Source organism: Macrobrachium nipponense, chromosome 34 (genome assembly GCF_015104395.2).
Source record: "Macrobrachium nipponense isolate FS-2020 chromosome 34, ASM1510439v2, whole genome shotgun sequence".
Classification (NCBI taxonomy): Eukaryota; Metazoa; Arthropoda; class Malacostraca; order Decapoda; family Palaemonidae; genus Macrobrachium; species Macrobrachium nipponense.
The window spans coordinates 24,169,922-24,194,547 of NC_061095.1; the positions used below are offsets into that span (position 1 = coordinate 24,169,922).

Below are 24,626 nucleotides of genomic sequence, written 5' to 3' on the forward strand. Positions count from 1 at the left end.
AGATGGATCATACAGACTGTACTTTCATATGATTTGGTCCTGATTTCACTGCAATAAGATATTATTTGGTTGGATGATACCCTATTGGGCGTTTAATAGCATACTATCAACTCAAAGAATTTTTAAAAAAATTTTTGTCCTAAACTTGCACATCAATTACAGAACGTTGTTAACTTTCTATTTACCGTTTGCTGGGTCTGCTGAGAGGCTGGAGGACGACTTTGTGCTCTGAAGAGAGAATGGGGCCAGTGCTGAGACACTGTATTTAGTCTGTAAGTGGCGTCTTTGTTGGTAGAACATTGCCATACCAGTTTGCTCTGAGGTCACCAGGATAAGGAAATTTATTCACAAGATGCAGATAAACTTCTGACTTCATTAGTGTTGCTTTAGATTAAACTGGCATTATTCTAACATAGGCTTATTGCTCGTAGAACAGCCTGTAGTACCATATTAGTGAGCTGTGACCCATTTCAATACGATCTGTGGGCCAAGCAGTAGTTGCAAGAGTTCCGTTGCCCCTGTTGCCCACGTGGTTTGAAGGCTGCGTTGTGTTAATGCAAGTATTGTCTTGGCATGTGACTGTCAGAACTTGCATGAACCTGGGTTCGGCAGCATAGCTGAGAAGTTTACTATCAAATCAAAATTGTAAACAATGTTGAGTGGGGTATCGTTTCACTAAAGGTAAGCATTGATTATTTATAATGCAGCCTCATGAAAAATTCTTTTAAAGAAGAAACATTTATTTAAAGCACACTAAGTCAGTAATTGTACACACCAAGAAAAGTTGTAGACATGCAGGGTGCCCAAGGTGTGACATGTACAACCTAATGATTTTCATAATTCTTTATGTACATTTCATGACTACATTTTATTTTTATTTCTTTTTAAACTCAATACTAGAATAATGTTACATTTGTGGATGCCCAATACTCTTGCTGCAATTATAGTGTTATATTAGATACGGACATTGTTCTCTTCTGCAAAATTAGTCATAAATGTATTTCAAGCCCAGTGAATATGTAATTCAATGTATAGTTTTCAAATGATGCAGAATGAAATGGCAGGCTATAATTAAGGCCGACAATTATTATCAATGTCCGTATTGGTCAACTTGATTCGCTTTTGTCGGAAAATCAAATGGGAAGCTGTCAATGTGGGTTACTGATGATTTGGACAATGAAAGCATTAATTAATTATGCTCCATTAAGAAGCCTTTGTGCACCCCGCTCGAGACCGTACACTGAGTGGCATAACTAAAAATTCTTACTATATTGTAGTTTAGTGTATTGTATATATATATAATATATATATATATATATGTATATATATATGTATATATATAGATACATATATATCATATATACATATATATATATAGATACATACATATATATATATATATATATATATATATATGTATATATATATATATATATAGATATATATATATATATATATATATATATATATATATATATATATATATATATGTATATATATATATGTATATATATATGTATATATATATATATATATATATATATATAGATATATATATATATATATATATATATATACTATATATATATATATATATATATATATATATATATTACATACTGATCGCAGCGAACCAGTCATGGTCGGAATGTATACGCAGTTATGAAGTTAGTTTTGTAGTTTGCATTTTATACCGCTGCAGCTCAGAGGCTGCCCAAGTTTGATCAGCACATTGTGCATCCCACAGAAGGGAATACGAACTCATCATTCCTATTATGGAATATGGAGATTCTCTGCCCTGTCTGAGTTACATGAAAGCAAAGTATTGCAGCTGCTCTCAGACGTCGCGGCATTTCTCTCATGGAATATTGTTATCCTTCAGTGGATGCAGTGTTGGATTTCTCTCCATGCAGCTCTGACTGCAGGCACTGTAGAGAGGTGACATTTGAAATGCATTGGAAACGGCGCATCGGAACGAGCCGTGAGGATCATGGTATTCCCAAGCAATCCACGAGATAGCATATTCATGGAAGTGTGTGTCTTGAAAGTAACTATTTTCCACTATCACACTTTCTAGGGTGAACTTGGAAATGACCTCTTCAATTTTTTGGAGCCAACCTCTATTAAAGGAATTGCTTACCGATATTTTACATAAATATATACACATGTATATGTGTATATTGAGAGTATATGTAATGTATAATTATTTAAATATATATATGTTGCCGTCCTAACATCGTCGTGATTATGGTGAAACTGGTTCGTTTCTCGCTAATGGACATCATAATCGCTTCGGATTTCTTGCACTCGAATTTTGAGGCTTTGTAGTGACAAGCGTATCCCAAAAAAAAAAAAAAAACACGAAGAATTCGAGAAGTTAAGAGGACGTTGTGGCTATTACATTTGCACCAACACATATACTAATGTATATAATATATATATATATATATATATATATATATATATATATATATATATATATATATGTATGTATGTAGGTATGTATGTATGTATAACTGAATCATGAAAGTTAGGAACGTGATAAATCCATAAATAAAGATATATGCCACGAGGGAAAATAAACAACGGAGTATTCGTGAGATCTTTCGACTTTCAAACGTCTTTTACTTAGCAGATGAACTTACATACATGAGGAAATGACAATACACGAAAGGTCATATAACTGACAGATATGGATTATAAAGAGATTAGTACCTAGAATCCGACACACCTGGAAGATGAGTAACCTTCCCAAACAAGCAAAATCTTGGGTGCAATTAAAAGTTTAAGACAATCTGCTCAGACACAAGGGCAAGACAATTAAAGGATTATTATAGGTGACAGCTATTATTTCACTCACTAGCTTGTGCATTTGTGATTGTAAGTTTATATTCAATGGTGAATTTTAGCAACAAATATTTGGCATGTCAATGGGCAACCCTTTATCGCCTCTCCTCCCAAACCTGTACATGGAATTCTTTGAAAAACGCTACTTACCTAATATCATTTATATTCCTGTAAAGTGGTATAGATCTGTTGTTGATATTTTAGCTGTTCTGCCTGTCGGTATTGGTGTACATGATTTACTCTAAATTAAATAACCAGGTACCATCGATTAAGTTTACTCTAGAATTAGAAAAAGACAATTGCCTCCCTTTCTTAGATGTTTTGATACATAGAGAACCATTTCAATGTAAATTTAGTATTTATAGGAAACCGACCAACAACTTAACTTATGTTCATTTCTATTCAGGCCACCATCTTAACATAAAAATATAAATTTTTTCTTCTATGTTTTTACGAGGATTGCGCATTGTCAGTCCCCAATATTTGGATCAAGAAATTGAATTCATAAGAAAAATAGGGAAAGATTTATGTTATCCTTCACATATATTTGATATTTGTTATAATAAAGCCCACAAAAAGTTTTATAGTGTAAGTAACACGCAGAAAGAAAATTCTAAGAATATTCTCAGTTTGCCTTATTTTAACGGATTTGAAACCATTAAATTATTGCTAAAAGCCTTTAAGGTCAACCTTGTTTTTTCTTATAATAACACACTAAAAGGAATGTTAATAAAAAATGGCCCCAGAGAGAGCAACAACATAATATATAAAATTCCATGAATGGATTGTCCCTCATTTTATCTCGGACAGTTGAGCAAGGGCTTAGAAGTAAGGTTAAGCCAGCATAAATATTCTGTAAAAACTGGGGAAACATCTAATGCAATATTCATTCATTTAAGTGAAAACAACCACTGAATAAATTGGATTGGTAGTTCAGTAATTGCAAGGTCAAAAGATGTCGTATCACGAAATCTTTTAGAATCTGCTTTTATACAACTTACTTCTCATTGTAATTTTAATATTAGTCGTGGCCTGTTTCATTTAGACCCTTGTATCTTTGTAACATGTTTAAGAATGACCTCAAAGATATAATTACAGACTTAAATAAAAATTAGTTGCCTTAGAGATATCTTTGTAGTATATGTATGTTTAATATGTATAGTGAATATGTTTGTGAATATGTTTTTGTTTACCGAAGTTTTGAATAGCTGTCAATTATTATAATCCTTTAATTGTCTTGCCCTTGTGTCTGAGCAGATTGTCTTAAACTTTTAATTGCGCCCATGTTTTTGCTTGTTTGGGAAGGTTACTCATCTTCCAGGTGTGTCGGATTCTAGGTACTAATCTCTTTATAATCCCTATCTGTCACTTAAACAACCTTTTGTGTTTCGTCATTTCCTCATGTATGTCAGTTCATCTGCTAAGTAAAGGACGTTTGAACGTCGAAAGATCTCGTGGATACTCTGTTGCTTATTTTCCCTCGTGCATATATCTTTATATATATATTATATATATATATATATATATATATATATATATATATATATATAATGTGTGTGTGTGTGTGTATATATGAATAATTCACGAAGATATTGAACGTGATTAATGTATAATAAATAAAGGAAAATGCCACGAAGGAAAATTGAAACAATGGAGTGGTTGGTAGGCCTTCGATGCACGGTCCTTTATTGGCAGTGAAGGACGGCGTGTCGAAAGGTCTAGCAACCACACCTTTGTTTCACTTTCCCTCCGTAGCATTTGCCATTATATTTAAGGAAAGGCGACCACCGGGAATACCTTATTCTCCTGTTTACCTCGACGCAAATGGAACAAAATTTCCTCTGCCTATGTTATGAAGTGTGACGTAATAAAATTGTGGCGCCCCTCCACGGGAACCCTCTACATACTTAGCTTATATTCGTGGACTGAAACGCGAGGCACCTCCAGAATGGCGAAAATGGAAATGATGTAATTGTATTGCGGTGAAAATAATAAAACAGTTTTGACAGTGAAGAGCAGGAACAACTTTGTGTGTAAGAGATCAAATGCATTTCTAAATTAGCGGAGGATATGAATATTCTCTATGCTCCGCCTTTTGCACGTTAGGTTTGAAATAAGCTGAGAGTAGCATTTTGAATATATATGGTGTATAATATATTCAAAATGCTCTATATATATAGCATTTGATATATATATATATATATATATATAGCATATATATATAGCATTGAATATATAGCATTTGATATATATATATATATATATATATATATATATAGCATATATATATACATATATATATATTCAGATTTGAATATATATAAATATATATATATATATATATATGATTATATATAGCATTGTAATATCTTTGAATATATTATAATATATAATATATATATATATATAGGAATATATTTGTATGGATATGTGTATATGTATATATGATATATGTATATATATATCATTATATATATATATATATTATGTATGTATATACTATATATATATATATATATATATATATATATATATATATATATATATATATACTATATATGTGTGTGGTGTGTGTGTGTGTGTGTGTGTGTGTTTGTGTGTATATATGTATGTATGTATGTATGTATATATATATAAATATATATATATATATATATATATATATCTATATATATATATAGATAGAATTTATTGTCCAGTCATTCAGATGCTAGCGACCACTCCACATGAGGGAGAAGTCCGAATTCGATCCCATGGGCGAGCAACATCTTACGGCCTTTTTCCTGAAAGGTCCAACGTGTTCTAGTTGACTTCGACAGGGGAATAATAATAATAGGTTTTGCGCTGCGTAAATAGTATTATTTTTCACAGGAATTTTTTATAGAGAAATATTTGATGTAGGATTTTTTTTCTACAGTTGAATTGCAAAAAAAGCGTCCGTTTAATGCAAACTTTATACTTTTTTATGAAACCTTTCTTTTTTCCATTAGTTATTTCTGTTTTTCTTGACGGGGGTGGCATTGGTAAAGAACATTACTTATAATTATTTAAACTAGGAGGTTATGGGAATACTGAACAAGAAAAATGTTGGAGAGCAGTGTTTTTATTTGCTGTAGGTAGAAATATGACGCCTCTCAGGCTTTATTTTCTATGTAATTTTTTTTTCTAAATTACTAAGACCATTTTATTTATATGGCAAATATCATTATTGTTGGTATCCGGTGGCTAGTACAGTCGGTAACTTGCTGGTCTCTTTATCTCTGGGCCAGCGTTCATATCTCCCCCTTCCCCAACGTCAAGGGGCAAATAGTGGTTACTACCATGAGTGATGCCAAGGTAGGGGTTTACTCGACTGACGTACGCCCTAGAGGCAATAGCCAGGTGGAGGACTGAAATTGCTAACTTTAACTTTTTTTCTTATTCATAATGTAGAAATATTGATTTTAAAATAGGCCAGATGGCAGTTGTTTCTGCGGAGAGATTTAGGTATTCCTAGTAATACAAAAATTAAATTATGCTGTATTACAAATTAAGTGAATAAGTAGCAGTTATATGAATAACGCTGGACGATGACTATCTTGTACTTAGCATCAGCTTCCAACAATTTTGCTCCAAGATGACGTCGAAAATGTTCACACAATGACGCTTTTAGCACATAAATATTCCAGAACATGTTTTGAGTTTAAAAGGGAGCTACTCCATTGAATCCAAAAACGTTTTTTTCTCTTGGGGGTCGTGGTGGGGGTGGGACTTAAGGCAAGGGAAAATTTCTTCAGACTTCATTGTGTGTGTAGCGACAGGTCTAAAGGAAGCGCATTAAGCGAAGGTAAAAAGGTTAGTTACAAGGCCAGACCTCTCTCTCTCTCTCTCTCTCTCTCTCTCTCTCTCTCTCTCTCTCTCTCTCTCTCTCTCTCTCTCTCTCTCTAACATTGGTGTGTACTATCCTGATTTTACAGGCGGGTTTTTACATAAATAAACAATACCTCTGTAAGCGCGCAAATGTATATACATGATGTACTGTATATATTTATCAGAATATGACATGTATGTCATTATTTATCTATAGACTTGATCGGCGTACCTCTAGCAGGTCACCAAGTTTTACTATTTATGTTAGTTTTTCATACAAAGAGAAGAAGGCCAATTAAAGAATTACATTTAATAAGTATCATTACACGATCACTATAGTGTGTTTAAAACTGAAATAATTTGTTGATCGGAATTTTGGAGTAGCAATAATGACCTGGTTATAGAAATCGTATAATCCTATATGAATTATACACCAATCCTTAATATAAGCAATGGAGAACTACTTGGAAAATTAATTTTTCTGCAATTAAGGAGTATAATTACCATGAATCACCTGAGATTTATATTAATGATTACAATGAGTCAAATGGGATTTTTTTAATGATTACTGGCATCTCGTATGTTAAAGCCGTAGCTTTTCGAAAATCAGAAAACAAATATATGCTGGTAATAAACTCGGAAATTTCGAATGTCTGTATTTTTTCTGATGCCATTTGATCATTTGATGCTCAGTTCTACGTTAATTGTTTCTCTTTCATTTTGGTTTCGCAGTCGTCACGACCTCCTCATGTACAGTGCAGTTCCAGTCGAAGGGAAGAATGTTTGTGTATATCATATAAACGAAAAAAATATTTGGCATCTGTAATGGTTCCCGACCACTTACATCTCCAAAATATGCAACGCATAGATGAGCTCCTTTGTATTCCCAATACCACTGTTCCTGTACCGTTCACAAAATATCCGTCTGGAATAGACAAGTTTTGGTTTTCTATAAAAGAAAACTGAGAAGGACGTTTGTCTGTCCGTCTGCGTTCTGTCCGCCCTCAAATCTTAAAAACTACCGAGGTTAGAGGGCTGCATATTGCTGTGTTGATCATCCACCCTCCAATTATCAAACATACCAAATTTTAGCTCTCTAGCATTAGTAATTTATATTTTATTTAAGGTTAAAGTTAGCCATGATCGTGCCTCTGGGGAGCAACTGAGCGTTGCCTGTCGTAGCTGGGAGTTTCATACTGCAGTACCTCGAGTTTCATGCAGCAGTATACGCTGTACAGAAAACTCGATTGCGCTTTCACTGATATTGGAAAAGACCGACAAATAACCGGCGCGTTATGCTGACGGCTGCAAGATACGAGATAAATATAACAGTCTTATGAGCGGCGCAATGTATTTATTGCACCTCTGAGGGAGGGATGCCCAAGCATTTGTTTTGAGTTATGTTAGCACCAGGTGGAAGAATATTTCAGTGTCTGTCTGGTTCCGACTAGGAAAGATCATGAAAGAAGTGACATATGTGAAAAACATGGTTTTCCATGAAAGGCAGCGGCCATTATATTTTTCCAGGTGATACCATAGTGGAAGATAATAAAAGCAAAACTATGCACTGTGACGTATTTATTTCATTGGCACTTAAATCTTTTCGTAAATTAGTTCGTGAAGATTATACTATACAGACTGAGAGGCAAATATTCATAGACAATCAGTCTTTGGTGATAAGTGGCTTGCTACATGTATAGAGTGACTGTACGTATGAATTAACTTCGCCGATCAAGAAGGACTCACAATGTGTGAAGAGTAATTCAGTATCCCGTGAGAAGTGACTGTCATAAATATTGTGAAACCGTCTTGATAAAATAATCATTTGCATCTAATGAATCATTCTTTGCTTGTGTGACGTGACTATCCTGCGGGAAAATATTTTTCTGCAAGTCATTTGAGAGGTTTTAGCCCAATCTTTGTGTAACCTCTCAATGATTGACCTTAGGTTTGGTAGGTCCATTAATTCTTCAACTGTGTTGGATTTCAGGTGCATCTGGTCCCTATAATCCCTATCCTCAGGGATATCTGTACGCCATCTGTCAATTATAGGAACTTTCTTGTACATTTATTTTTATTTTTTTTCATCAGTCTGTTAGCAAAGGACCGTTGTATCGAAAGTTTTAGTAACCGTTCCATTGTTTCATTTTACCTTTGGGGCATTTGTGTTTATATATGTATGTATGTATGTATACATACACATATACGCACAAGGTAAAAAGGAAACCCATCTCTTTCGATTAAAGGTATCACCAGTGACAAATTTTCAAATAGCTCGTTTCTTATATTTTCTTGAACGATATTCCTAGAGAGTGAGGGGATGGTATAAGATCTCAGTAAAGCTGTGATGGACGATAAGCAATAAGCAAAGAAGACGATGACGAATCCTCATCGTTATTAAGGATAGGGATGAATACCACAGCCTAACACTTGACTTGATTAGCTGGTGTTACAAATCGTCGCTCGATGGTGACAGGCGAGGAAATAAGAGTACAGGAAATCAGTTGGAGTGTTAGGGTGTCTACATCAGTCACCAATTTCCATAACGAATATGCTACACAGCCAAAGAGAACTGAAATAAACCGAACGACCAGAACCGTGGCATTCATCTTTCTAAATGTTTTTTTTTTATTGTTTTTCAAAGTTCAATACTGTCTCGAAAAGGTCGTTATCATCCGGCACATTCCTTTTCAAGTCTCTTCTGACGAAAGTCATCCATATATATATAACGAACCTTGTTATTTCATTTCGCTGTAGAACGTTTTTATACCTTCGGATCTCGTCCTGCAGCTATAAACATTGGTGAGACAAGCTGTTAGGTATGATGTCTTTGTGACAGATGATGTTCAGTTGATGGAAGTGTGCGAGGGTTTTTGAGATGTGATACATACTTTGTGAGATATGATAATTCTTTTTTTTTTTTTTCAATTTTCGAAAAGAGGTTTGTGAGGTGTAGTTTATTATATTCGGTCTTTAATTTTGGAATATTCACATGGTCTCTTAGAAAAGTGATGGACTTTGAAATTGAATGTTTGAAGATTTATTTTCATGGAAATATGAAGCGCAGTTTGTATTCGTAATTTATATTACGATGAAATCGTATTTCTTGCATGGATTGATTTGTATTATACAATCTGAAAACCAGATATATCATTGTAGTGTAATAATTCACTCGCAGATTTCTTGAGCCTGTTTATGTGCTGAAAATGACGGGTTGTGAAATATTGAATCATTCTTTGATAAATAAGTGAATTACTCAACTACTGCAGATAATTCCCAGCTCTCTGGGATCTGAGATCCCTTTGTGGCAACACTGGTGCAAAAATCATCACAGTTGATTTTTTTTATTTAGTCGAATAATTAGATTTATTAATGTTTTTGCTGAAAATATTTAAAGTGACTATTTAATCACTTTGGGTGCACGTTCATTTGATAGTCAAAGCGGACAGGACACGGATTGGGGGATTGATTACATAATCAGCATTTTTTATGCAGATCGTTACTCATGTATATTAATTACCAAGCTTTTTGTCATTTGAAGAAAAACTCTCGAGAAGCATTTGTGATTTTATCAGTTCACAGTTGTTTCCTAATACGTGATATTTTTCGTTTTCTGGATGTTCTGCTTTTTTATCTGTAGTAGTTACCTATCATGAATATTGAATAAATATCTACTGTACTAGGTATTTGCTTTCGTTATTAAGTAATGGGTGTAGTACAAGCCACAAACACATCCTTTGCTCCGTTTGATAATTTCGGTTCGAGAAAGTCCAATAAATATACTGATTTTGAGTTCGGAAGTTCACCTCCATTATGATGAAGGGAAAAATGTTTGCGATTAGACGCGAACTTTAAAAAAACTTATCCTTCGAAGAAACTGATACTTAGTAGATGTTGCCCTTAATGGTACTTGGCAGTTTGTTAACCCAATCTCTTGTTCCTCAGGTGATATGGTTGTTGGTGTCATTCGCTGATTGGACGACCAGCGGCGGTATAACGAACTTGTTGCAGTGTATATATATATATATATATATATATATATATATATAATATATATATATATATATATATATATATATATATATATAGATAAACATATATATACATATGTATATATTGCGTATATACATTATATATAGAATATATATGTATATATGTGTATTAATTTTATGTATATGTACATATACATAATGTATATATATTGTGTGTATATTATGTATATCCGTGTATATAGCTATAGATAATATATATATATATATATATATATATATATATATATTAGCTATATATACACGGATATACATAATATACACACAATATATATACATTATGTATTTGTACATATACATAAAATTAATATTATATATATATTATAATATATTATATATAATTATATATATATAATATATATATATATATATATATATACAATATAACTATATATATATATATATATATATATTAGCTAAGTCATAGGAAACTAAAAGAGAAAAAATGGCGGAGCATTGTCTACTATGAATATCTGTAACAAGCGACGTAGATGAAAGATGGGGTCCGTGCGAATATTTTTGACTTGGCCCAACATGCATGTCGGGTCGCAGGTGTTTTTTCCGCTTGTAATTCATACTCGCATAACTGTCTGCTAACATTAAAAACGTCGAGTTTTGAACTGCAGCACAAAATTCATGGATCTTTGTATTTTTTACATATAGATTTGTAGGTATCGGCCTCGGATGACAGTTGCGCGTTCCCGTTAATGAAAAGCTTTCAAGAATAAATGTTTTAAGAGATATCGTAATGGAATAATCTATGTATTCATTTTAGTGCCGTTTTCTCGAAGAGCTATTGACTGTGACCATACTTGAATTATTATTATAATAGTGTAGAGGATCTGCGTAAATGTTGCCTATAAAATATTATTAAGTATCTTCTAAAGGGCCATGATTTATAAATTGAAGAGTGGTAATAATATGCTTTACTTATGCAGAGAACCTTTTGCTGATCACTTGAAGTGATGACTGGTAAATTTCGACGATTTTCTCAGTATTTCGTCACTATTTTATTATTAGAAATAAAAAAAAAAAAATGCCAGTTTTTGTTGATGTGTTAAGTTGAGGTGAATGGAACTTTGTGCTCGTAAAGTTGAAACCACAGCACCGGATTTGAATGATGTATCAAGGTTTTCTGATAGAAAACAATTGAAACCTTAAGGTATAACTTAGTTAGATTGCTGGTACTCCAGCACACTTGAAATAACTTGTCTGTAAGAAGGTTTTGCAGAGTTTGGAATGTTAATCTAATGTTTATTGACGTACTTCATTGAGGCTTTTGTTAAAGTTTATCCCACTGCGGGCGAAAGTTTCTTTAAGGTAAACCGCTTTTATGGAAAGGAAAGGAGGTTGAAAAGAATAAAGCCAAATCGTCCAAAGTACTTAGACCGTTTGAACAAATGTCTTGGGGAACACGGAAGGAATTCAATTAGTTAAATAGTTTCATGCTTTATATTACATTGTGTGCGCCACTCATATTGTCTGCATGCTAGAGATGCGGTAACATGAAATTGTTATTGATGAACTCTTCTGATTTTCACTGATATTTTCGCTTACTTGGGGAGTAAGCCTACAAACTAATTTGCTACTGTTGTTGTTGGGTGAGAGGAGGTTAGGAAAGGTCTATGGAAAAGCCTAGATAGGTCTGAGAAAAGTGTTTCGCGTTGAGTTAAGATGCAGGTATTTTAGGATGTGATATTTATGACTTATTTATTAGAATAAAAAGTTAAAAGATAAATAAGTGCATGTTAAACAGTACAGAACAATTATTTCTAATAAAATATAGCGTATTTATTTTAATTTTCGGTGGTGAAACTACGCTCTATTTGACTGTAGGTTTTAGCATGCGCCATCATCAAGCTGGAGGTCGGATCACACCTTGTTAGAATTACTAATAGTCCCGATACCGCTCAAAATCTGATAGCCGTCCAGTTACGACCGGTGCTCAAGAAATCATTTATTTGAATCAGTTTCGAATCACTTTCAAAAACTCTTAGTCTCTTCTTTGGGCCTAAAGTCACCCATGCTCAAATTTCTGTCACATATGTCAGGTGCTTCATCCGGATCTGGATTAACTGACAGTGCTGTCATCCCTTCCTAATTTGATAGCTATGCCCAGATATCCCTAAACCCAAAAAAACTGCTGGTATCACATCATAATTCTATTTCATGCCTAGATTTAATCAGACCATTCTTAGCCCACATAATTTATTGAAATCCATTTATCATATTTTAAGAATTTGTCGTAAAGGGGTACAAAGCGTAGAAATGCTGGGCCAGCATCCAGATTTCATTCCACACAGAAATCTAATCAATTCTTCCTTAGACCATTGCTTGCCCATTCACAAACTTTTATTGAAACCCATTAATGACTCTTGAAATATTTTCTTATATTCTCTAATTCACAAAGATGCTAGCAGTTCGGCATATCACTAATATTTGATAATAATAATGATAATGATCATAATAAAGAAATGGATACCCAAAGATATTTGAATATATATTATGCCTTGCAAGAGGTGAAGTAAATCTCCGATGAAAATTTGATACCAGCGAACGGTAAGATATGCATATCCAAAATATGACATTTAAAAAAATATATATACCGTTCATAGCAGATTGTTTTGAGGATATTTTAGTTCCAAACTTTGTACTCTTGAAGTTTCTTTTTATGAAGACAAATGGACTGAATATATTCTCAAGGCCATGGAAATCAGTAGAGGTTGATAATATGTTTTTGAATCTGCATTTGAGGGAGGTTTATATAACCCTTTTTCCGCTTAGGAGGGTCTCACCCCTGAAAGAGTTAACATCTCAGTTCTTAGTAAGCCTTTTAGGATGAGGTTCTTAACACTTGCACTTCTCCAATCTGGCTGTGACTCACCTACGCAAAAACATATCAGCGTTCAACAGAGGGACATTAGTTCTTATGGCAGACAGACCATTCTTTTCTCTCTATCATTTGGTATCATTTGTATGCATGTATGCCAGAAAGCGTGTATGCATTGCTTCTTAATAACCCTGAATTGGGTATCATTTGTATGTATGTATGTATGCCAGAAAGCATGTATGCATAGCTTCTTAATACACTCTCCTTGTTCTGCTTGATGTTAGGTAGTACAACTGTGATAAAAGATGATTATTATAATTGACGCATTACAAATAAATACATCTGCATGAAAATGGCATTTTGAGGTATGAAATTCATAAGAATCATTGGTTTTTACTTATTTTATAAAGTACAGTAGTAGTCTGAAAGAAAATCATCAAGTACATCAGCAACCTTAAAATCTATTCTCGAGATAGTATTCATACAGTGGTTGTCCAAGGCACCTTAAATAATGGTCCTCATAAATAAAAAGTAAAGAAATACGGAATAATATTGGAAATAGTTCTGGAGATTTTTTTTATATAATTTTTATATAAGACAGGGTATCACGTATGCAAAAAGTGTGATAATATGAAAATATGTTGTCAATCTTTATAACTGACCAGGAGTTACTAAGAATGTTCCTTACAGTAAGTTGTACTTCTGAAGTGTATCGTTAATGCATGCCTATTTAGAAAGCACGCGTGGATACAGTTATTTCCAGTGAATGAATTAAAACTAGATTAATTATAATTGTTTTGTTAAAGCGAATTACATTCTTACTAATAATGTCTGTACATATCTGTGTGGTGTGAAATGATAATGGAAATGTAATGCTGTAAAAGAGCTCTTGGGCTTTCTGAGAACATTTGGCAAATTAAAAATGATTCATTCGTCCAGTTGATCTTGTAAGTGGTATTATAAGGTGACGTTGCTGGTATGGAACGCTTATAAATTTTAAGTTTGTTGTTATGAAGGGGAGGGCCAGGGGGCTAAAACAACGAAATAAAAATAGAATGATGATCCACAGGTCCATCCAAATGTAAGATTGCGTGATAACTGAATTATTAGTTATTTTAAGGTTTTCTTGAACTGGAGCAGATGTATCAAAGCGTTTTGTAAACTGAGATCACGTATACACTCCATACGATATATAAAATAGATCATTCCTATTTCTATCAGCTTGTCTATTAAAAGTAATCAGATTTGCCCCTTCTGGAATGCCGAAAATTTCGATGCTATTACGATTGTCTGTAGAACAGTGACGCGAAGCGGAAGTCAAACGAGTTTTTCTTTTTCTTGAATGTTTTCTCCTTTAGACGTAAATCCAGTGATATTAGGTGGTGAATAACAATGACCTCATACATTTGTTTGGGTGGCATGTCTCGTATATTTTCCGGGAGAAATAGTTCATACTCTGTGATTTTTCCGAGATTGTACGACAATGCCCATTGAAGCAGTCAAAATCAAATATTTATTTATAATTTTGAATACTGAATATTATCGTCCATCCTCGTTTAAAACATCCAAGAACGGCGAAAATCAAAATTTTGCATTTACGATTAAATACTCGTATTATTTTCTCATTGTGTTTGCCCGGACATTTTATTAACTGCGGTAAAGACACCAGAAGGAAGGATAAGAATGTAACCATATCCTCACGAGTTTCAGGTATATAACATTTTAAACCATAACTCTTATACTGTATCGCTTAAGAACGTTTAAGTGTCTATTCATGACCTTGTTTTGCAAGTATGTGACATATCGTTTTCAGATAAATATATTAGATCGTACAGTACGCCAATGATTTAACACCTAAGATACTGTAATTGAAACTTTGCCCTTGGAGAAGCACAGGCACATGGTAATTTTGATGCTGTTTTAAACCTTAGTTCATGTTTATGTATACAGAAACTGATGCTTGGCAGGTGAAAATAAACGGAATTTTTCACTGGTCTGAGTATCTTGGGCGTTTTCAGTTGGCAGTCCAGTTCTGTTAGTATACGAAACGATGCTTGGCAGTGAAAAATAAACGGAATTTTTCACTGGTCTGAGTATCTTGGGCGTTTTCAGTTGGCAGTCCAGTTATTATGTGCGTGAAGGAATGGAGCCTTGGTCGCATTGCATCTACAAAATAACACAGCTGAATCCTTTACGGTAATTAGGTTCCGTGGCTTGAACGGCTTCTGTGAACACTTGTTTGAGGTTATCCATCTTCTTGGCTGAACATTCGACGTACCCGGCCATTTTGAGTGACTTGGCAGCCTTCCTCCCTTCTGCAGTCTTGACAATATTGGTCGGCTGCGGAGAGTCTCGTAGGTCCGATTTTGTACCTGCAGCAGAAGTCGTTAGATGAGGAAAGTTAGGCAAATGTTCACCTCAGAATGTTGTTTTATTTGCAGTTGTCATAAAACCTATAGCCAGCTATTTCTCTCTCTCTCTCTCTCTCTCTCTCTCTCTCTCTCTCAAGTTCTAAAAGCTGGGTATGAGATGTAATTTATTCTTTCATAGCTTTTAAACGTAACAGAGACTGTCATTGTGAAGAATGTAAACTATGAAATGTATATCCCACGTCTCCTTATCTTACAAATAATATTTGTCAATAATTTTCTGTTATTAGTTTGTGCTAAACATGTTTTTTTTAGCTATATTAAAGATCTTACACTTTTACAGATTTTGTTATAAGAAATTACAACAAGATGAAAGGCCCAAGTGCTGAAATATTAGAATTAATTTTTGGAATTTGATATAAGGTCGTCCTTCGGTAATTCATGATTAAGTGTGCTCCGTTTATTTGTGTTTGGAATGCTCAGAAACTAGGTTCTTGATGCCAGAGATTATTTATGGAGAACTATGCTTTCCAGTAAGTCAACCGTGTTATGTAATGAGCTTTTTCCTTTCTTCAATTTGTTTTGTTTCTGCTTGAAATCACAGGTTACTTGGAGCATTTTTTTCAAGGTACTCTTTAAGAACAAGAGGTAACCCTGGAATAAGGCCAGCTTAGACATGACAACAACCTTAGGTTTTGTTCTTGCTCTATATTATTATTATTATTATTATTATTCAGAACATGAGCCATATTCATATATAGCAGTGTTTCTTAGAATGTTGCTGTTAAGTTCACTAAAATTTGTGTGCAAAATTCCAAAATTAATAATGTGAAAGTTATTTCAAGTAGTGTAAACATATGTTGACGATAAACCCTTAATAAATAATACAGTAGCAATTTTAGTACTATATACTATACCCTGAAAACACTTTTAAAACCAAGAGGGAAATTATCATAATAAAGGGTCCGCTACATAGAGTAATTTTAATAAAAGGGGTCCGTTGCACAAGACAGTTCAAGAAACACTGATATATAGCAAGCGCGCAGGGACCAATGACTTGAAATTCAAGCTTCCAGAGTATATGGCTTTAAATTGAACATTTTAGAAGTAACAAGGGGTAACAACAAATACAGACAGAAGAGATCAGCTATTAGAAAAGGAAAAATGATCTAAAGAAGTAATAAGTAAATAGATAAGAATGTAAGTAAATTATTAACATACAAGAACTTGAAAATCCTAAATACTAACCAACCAAGAGGGTAGGAACATGTCTCCACATTCCTTCCTCACTTCCGGCAGCCAGACCTGGCGAACGTTCTCTAAGGAGTTTGGGTTGTCGATGCTGAAACATACCAAAAATACACTTGCCTGTAAGAAAAAAGAAAAATGTTGTGGGTAATATGAAGGACAGGTTTGAATTCCAACAAATTATGCATATAATATAAAGGTGGGTACACACGTGAGAGCCGAACCTTGTATGCGTAACTGAGTTACGCATATACGGTTACAAGTGTCAAAATGTAGAGGACGAACCGTAACCACGTTAAGCACGTAACTTCATTTCAATCCACTGCGATCACCAGTCTGTCTCTGTCCGGGTTGTTTACCCGACGATGGCCACCATGCAAGTAGCAGCTGCCGCGTACATTTATACACATTATTTAACGAAGATGAAGCGAAATAAAAGAAGATGGTGGCAATCAAGGTTATATACTAGAAGGGTAGAAATAGTGGACGGGAATTACTCGCTGACTTGAGATTCCAAGAAGTCTGTTCTTCGTAACAGCTAATAAATTGAATGACCTCATCGTCACTTCAATCAGCCATGGTAGACATATACGTACTGACTGACCAAAACAAGGGACTCTACTATGGACGGTCTTGTTCATAGTCGGTGTTAACAAGTTCAGCAAACCTCTGTTGTTACGCGTGGTAATACAGGCCCCGTCCACACATGGCGTAACGTTCAAAGAGACCTCCCTTTGATGCGGGGCCCAAAAACCGACAATTGGTTGCGGACGGAGGGCGAACCGAGCCTCGAACCTTAAGGTGGGTACACACGTGCGAACCGAACCTTGTATTGTAACCGATTCTTGTAACACAAAAACGCAAGTGTGGACGGTTCCTCGAACCCGAACCCCGAACCCGCGAGGTTCCAGGCTCCGTTCGCCCTCCGTCCCGGCAATTGTCGGCGGTTTTTCCCCGAACGATCAAAGGGAGGTCTATTTGAACGTTACGCCATGTGTGGACGGGACCTGTATTACGCGCGTATCAACAGAGGTTGCTGAACTTGTTGACACCGACTATGAACAAGGCCGTACATAGTAGAGTCCCTTGTTTTGGTCAGTCAGTACGTATAGTACTTTACCATGGCTGATTGGAGTAGGGGAAGGGGAAAGGTCTTCAGTTTATTAGTTATTACGAAGAAAAGACTTTACTGTGGCCAGAACTTCTTGGAATCTCCTGTCAGCGAGTAATTCCCGACCACTGTATTCTACCCTTCTAGATATATAACCTTGATTGCCACCATCTTCTTTTATTTCGCTTCATCTTCGTTAAATAATGTGTATAAATATACGGGGCAGCTGCTACTTGCATGGTGGCCATCGTCGGTAAACAACCCGGACAGAGACAGACTGATGATCGCATTGGATTGTAATGAAGTTAGTGTTTAACGTGGTTACGGTTCGTCCTCAACATTTTGGACACCTTGTAACCGTATATGCGTAACTCAGTTACACATTACAAGGTTCGGCTCTCACGTGTGTACCCACCTTTATATAATAATATATGTATATATATATATATATATTTTATATAACAATATATATAGTATAAAGATTATATATATATATATATATATATATATATATATATATGATATAATATATATAACACGCCTGCGGTTGCCATGTAACAGTAAATTAACATTTGCATTGATCTTTGAAATATATTATATGCATATATTTCAAATTAACATATAATATATTTTGAAATAACATTTGCATTAATCTTTGAAATATGTCATATGCATAGTATATATATATATATATATATATCATATTATATATATATATATATATATATATGCATATGAAATATTTCAAAGATTAATGCAAATGTTATTTCAAAATAAAATATTTATATGTTAATTTGAAATATATGCATATAATATATTTCAAAGATCAATGCAAATGTTAATTTACTGTTACATGGCAACCGCAGGCGTGTTATATATATTATATGCAGTAGAATATATATATATATATATAGATAATATTTATACATATATATATATGTAATAAAAATTATATTATATATATATATATCTATATATATAAAATACTATTAATATAATATATATATATATATATATATATAATATATATCACGCCTGCGGTTGCCATGTAACAGTAAATTAACATTTGCATCCAAGTTCAACAAATTATTTATATGATAATGTAATCACATGCATGCGGTTACCATATAACAGTAAATTAACATTTGCATTGATCTGGGAAATATATCCCCTAAATGGGAGCATTTAGGTAAAAAGACTAGGAGGTAAGGCTAGTAGTTATAGCCATGTCAAGATTGACAGTCAAAAGACTGTATCGTAATAATTATCCAAGTCAGACGAAATACCATTTGCTCTTCGTTGTGTTATATTTAGTTTTTTAATACCCTTTTTTATTTAGAGTTTATATATATATATATATATATATATATATATATATATATATATAATATATTATATATTTTATGTACGTTCACTCAAGTAACTTGAATGACTGGAGTAATGTCCTGAAAATAACATAGTTGTCAACATTGTACCTATGAATAACGGATGAAATATGATTATCGGTATTTCGTGGCCTTCTCTGTTACTGTTAATCCAGCGGCAAATTGCACCATTGCGAACTTCTCTAGAAGGGGAGGGGAAAAGTTGGCAGTGCTAGTTATTGAGCCGATGAATTTCCTGTGATACTTTTCCGAACGGGAAAAGAATAAAGTTGATAAAAGCGAAAGATTAAAGTATGTAATTATAAATTTGAAAGAATAGCATTATTGGAACTGACTCGTTAATTGCACACATAAATATAAAGAAAAAAAAGGCAATATCGTTGAAAAGAAGGATCAGTAATAGCCTTGCAAATGAAATGATTGTATTTTTTGCATTCGATTCTTTATGAGTTGTGTAACATTAGCAAATTTCTCATGATCTCAGTCCCCCGTATCTCGAATATTTTTTTTTACCAATGTATCTTTATTTTTTTTTACTTAGAACTGGATCATTCAAACAGCTTTTATTGATCTGTGTAAAGAAATTATTGGATAGTTTTACATTTTTTATGTGCAAGGCGCACGTCATCTCTGTTATGTTTCTCAATTTTTAACCAATTAAATGTAATTTACAGAACACATAAACTCTTCATCGTAAAAAAGTTGTAAAAAAAAAAAAAAACGTTTTTCAATAGCGAAAAAGTCGACTTTCTTTTACCAAGACCAAATGAGGGATAAATCCTAAGGACAAATAAATGTAATGGTTTGGAAGATTCAGTCCAAGGTAAATAAAGGGGTATTATTGGAAAATAATCCCAATACAAGGGGTTTAGATATTGATAAGTTTTTCAATATTGTAAAACTCATAAAAGATAAAATTCTTATAATTCAATACTTCACTTCCTTTCTTGTTTTTAATATGTTGCCTTTTATTTTATTTTTGCATGAAATGAAAAGGACGCAAATAAAATGGTAACTTCGCGTGATCTTTAAATGTAAAGTATTCACCATGCACCCGGTAGCCTCCGTTTGTGTTGTACAGCTTTAGTTTACAATCCGCCGTCGTGTAAAAAAAAAAATTCCTTTTTTAGAACAAAGGTGTATACCCTAATGTCAAAACACCCATTGTTTTGACTTCTTTACACACCATGAGTATTATGAAAGCTTTTGTGCATAATTCATCATTTCATGTTTTTTTTCCTTTTATTGTCATATTTTTCCTTTTTCTGGTCGCAAAAATAACCGCTATTAATGCCGTTATTTATAGAATATAGATCTACGAGGCGTTATCTTTGATTTGCCAAAAAATGTGTTGCTTTATTGTGATGGCATAAATACATTTTGTCTAAAAATTGTAAATATTTATCATAGTTTGTTCTAGGACGGCGATTTTCTGCCCAGACTCACACGATTTGTTATTCAAACTTTTTTTTTTTTTTTTTTTTTTTTTTTTTTGCTTAGCTTATTGAGCTTTTGGGTTTTACCTTGAAGTTGAGTAAAAATATTCTTTTAGAGGAACTCCTGAATTGTAGCTATTTAAATAGGAATCACGGAAATGTACATATTTTTTATTCGAATGCAGTATTCATAGATCTCTGTTTCAAGTGCTGGCTGGAAGTGTTAGAGGTCAAGTGTTTTATGTAAATATTCTTCCACATCTCCTAAAGTGGTCACACTTATTTTCCCCAGTATGAAATGGACAGTATTACTTTTTTTTTTTTTTTGTCAAATGGGTGATAATGATGCCTTTTAGATACACCACAGAAAACGTTCTCTCATTAAGGCTAAGTGGGACTGCTGTAAAATGCGAGTTTTTGGCCATTAGGAATAAGGAAGTTATATTTTCCTTGTTTATCTTAGATTCAAGAACAGTTGTCCTGCTCTATAAGATTGTCAGATTGCTAGGAATCATCTGTGCAGCCTTTGAATCAGATATTTTTTTCTATTTCTCCAACTTCTATTGACAGACGGATAGAATATTAGACAACTGAAAAACTAAAATGTAGCAATATTTTTACTTTCTATACAATGTCAGAACGTGTATACTACCCTACGCTGATTTCCGCTAAATGAGAGGCTCCTATAGTTTAGACATATCAGAATCAGAAGGAAGCGTATGTAATGGGAATCCAACTCCAGCAAAAGTTAGATGAGTGAATGAATGAATTCCCGGTAGAATTTACGAGGCTGTATGGTCCGGAAATGTTGAAGGGCTTGGCAATATTAGTTCTATATTGTGTTAAGTTTAACGCAGTGATTATTATAGCAGTGGCATCTAATTACGGGGATTCGAAGTCTACTTTTCAGTATTGCGCAGTTACTGTAGTGTCAGAAATCCTAATAATGTTGCCTCTTATTTTCAAGTAGACGGTGATTTTTTTTTTTAAATTTTCATCTGTTGGGAAGTTCTCAAAATACCAAAAGAATTTGCGAATTTTATGAGCTGTGCCATTAAATACCGTCTTTACATTTTTTAAGCGTTTTTTTTTCTTTTTCTATATTTTCCGTAGGTAGTTAGTGTCGTCAGTGTACCATACGTAGTTCACTGTAGTCTTTACTAAATGTTGTTTGGAGAGTCCTTTCTGCCCACTTCCTTTCTTCCATCTTGCTGTGCAGCTAACTCCATATCCCTCTGCGCTGAGACTGCTTAGCTTTATAGGCAATTTTTAATAAATCACAAAAATTATCTCTATCTTGATATTGCACTGATCATTTGAGACAATGAAAACTTCTTGCGTCACTGAACTGGGAAGTGATAAATGCAATATTGTCCCAGAGATAACACCTCTTATGTCATTTGAATTTAGAGTGATAAAGAACTCTCGTCTCTGAACGCGGGATTGCAGCCATCTTTTGCTCAACTGTCATGCTTGCATGATTATTCTTCGACTTTAGATTTTTATTTGCTGTGGAGTCGTTTCATGGAAGAATCGAGATATAAAGTCACCATTTGAACGACATCTGAGCAATGATCATGCTAATTATGTACATGCTTTGCTGTAAATACTAAATTATGTGAATACATCTTACCCCTTTGTAACATAGAACTCTGCATCTGTCGAAACCCTCCTGGCCAGCAGTGTCCCATAAAGTGAAGTTGTATTTTTTGCCGTCGAGATCGATATCACCTGCGTAGTTCTCGAAGACTGTAGGGATGTACTGTGGGTCAAACACCCCCTGAAACAGAGAGCACAGTTTTTATAATTAGCAACGTTATATTGAAGAACCCATTCTGGCTCGTTATACACACACACACACACACCCACACACCCACGTATTTTACTGATGCATATTTTTGTTTAAAGATAATTTACTGATTTATTTTTGTCGAAAGGAAATTCACCAAATTAGCTTCGTCGGAAGGAAATTCACCAATTTATCTTTGTCTGAAGGAAATATACTAAATTATTTTGTCTTAAAGAAATTTACCAAATTATTTTTGTCGAATAGAAATTTACCAAATTATTTTCGTCGAAAGGATTTTTAAAATTTTTCTTTCTCGTAAGTAACCTTTCAAAGTAATGTTCGACTTGCTTGCTAATTTAGTTATTGATATGTTTCAAGGTTGGATTACATCAAGATATAAGCTCCTGAAGAGAGAAAAAGTTAATTGTGTCCGTGCAAGGTAGGGGTTATCTATTTGAGATTTCCACTGTTGACAGTTATGGAACGCGCAACCTTTGATTACAGCTGAGAAAACTGAAGCATTTCCCCCTTATCTACACACGCACACATCCATGTATATAAACGTATGTATAATATATATATATATATATATATAATATATATATATATATACATACATACACACACATATATATTATATATATATATATATACACATATATTATATATATATATATAATATATATGATATATATATATATATATATATATATATACACACTAATAATATGGTCAGTGGGCACTGCGTACACACACACATGGGACCGAGTTCGTTCCCAGACCGGGTTTACAAACAGTTGTAGATAAATGAAGAAGATGGTTTCAGGTAGAAGCAGTTGCTGTACATATCAAATAGCAGCGTTCAGGCGCAGTGGTGTATGCAATCAAAAAAATCTATATTGTGCAGCGATGCATGGAATTAAAAAAAAACCATATTTTGCAGCCGTGTGTGGAAATAAAAAAAAAATCCGCGAACTCTTGAATGCGAGAGTGCGTCTGACAGCTTCCAAATACCATTATTGAGGAAAATCTTGTTATTATGGTGTTCCCCATAAATAAGTAAGGCTAATTGAAATTATACATGAGCGATATAAATACAGAGTTTATGTTGAAGTGGTCGTGCCAATGAATAACAATTCAAAAATGCGCCGAAGTTTCTTCTGCGCAGTAGAGTTTTCTGTACAATGCATAATGCTGTATAATACCATCAGCCTAAAACCAGATGCGGTAGAGTGAAGGTGCGTCCATGCCTCCACATAGCGCTGCCAGATGCACGATCCACTCTTAAAAAAGATATTGCCGGACAGATCTATCACTAGAATGTTGTCAAATGCCGAAACTCGGAAAGTTGTGTAGCGCCCACACACTATAGGCCAGCATCATTGAGTGGTATTTTGGATATTAACTGAGAGTGGCCCGATTGAAAACATTAATTTTTGGAATGGCGGCGAGCTATTCACCCAACGGGGGCGGGGGATGCCGGTGGTGGCAGGGATGTGACGTCACGCTTGTATTGCAAGCCAGGACGTAAGGGACGGTGAATATGATCATATATGGGAACAGAGGTGGGTGTGGCGGTATATGTAAACGATTGAGTACCGAGTTTAAAAACAGGCACTAACACTCACTCACACATAAGCACACACACACTTGTGCACAGTAGGATAATTATAAAATATCTATAGGGCAATATTGAAATTATATGTTATATAT

At 34.0% G+C, this 24,626-nt stretch overlaps 2 protein-coding genes across 4 annotated transcripts in view; one reads left to right on the top strand and one right to left on the bottom strand.

Annotated features, from left to right (window-relative positions):
* LOC135207672 (tachykinin-like peptides receptor 99D) overlaps positions 1 to 24,626 on the top strand; it is a 498,955-nt gene that overhangs the window by 4,472 nt on the left and 469,857 nt on the right. The window lies entirely within an intron of this gene.
* Positions 15,631 to 24,626, bottom strand: part of LOC135207969 (rho-related GTP-binding protein RhoG-like) — a 30,808-nt gene continuing 21,812 nt past the window's right edge. Inside the window, exons 3-5 of one of the 2 annotated variants that reach the window (XM_064239998.1) lie at positions 22,758 to 22,886; positions 17,193 to 17,312; positions 15,631 to 15,947 (exon numbers count right to left, since the gene is read on the bottom strand). In XM_064239998.1, coding sequence (XP_064096068.1) covers positions 15,684 to 15,947; positions 17,193 to 17,312; positions 22,758 to 22,886 — 513 coding nt within the window. In that variant the 3' untranslated portion in view covers positions 15,631 to 15,683. Of the gene's footprint in view, positions 15,948 to 17,192; positions 17,313 to 22,757; positions 22,905 to 24,626 lie in introns of both variants that reach the window. The other variant, XM_064239997.1, reaches the window with a different exon arrangement.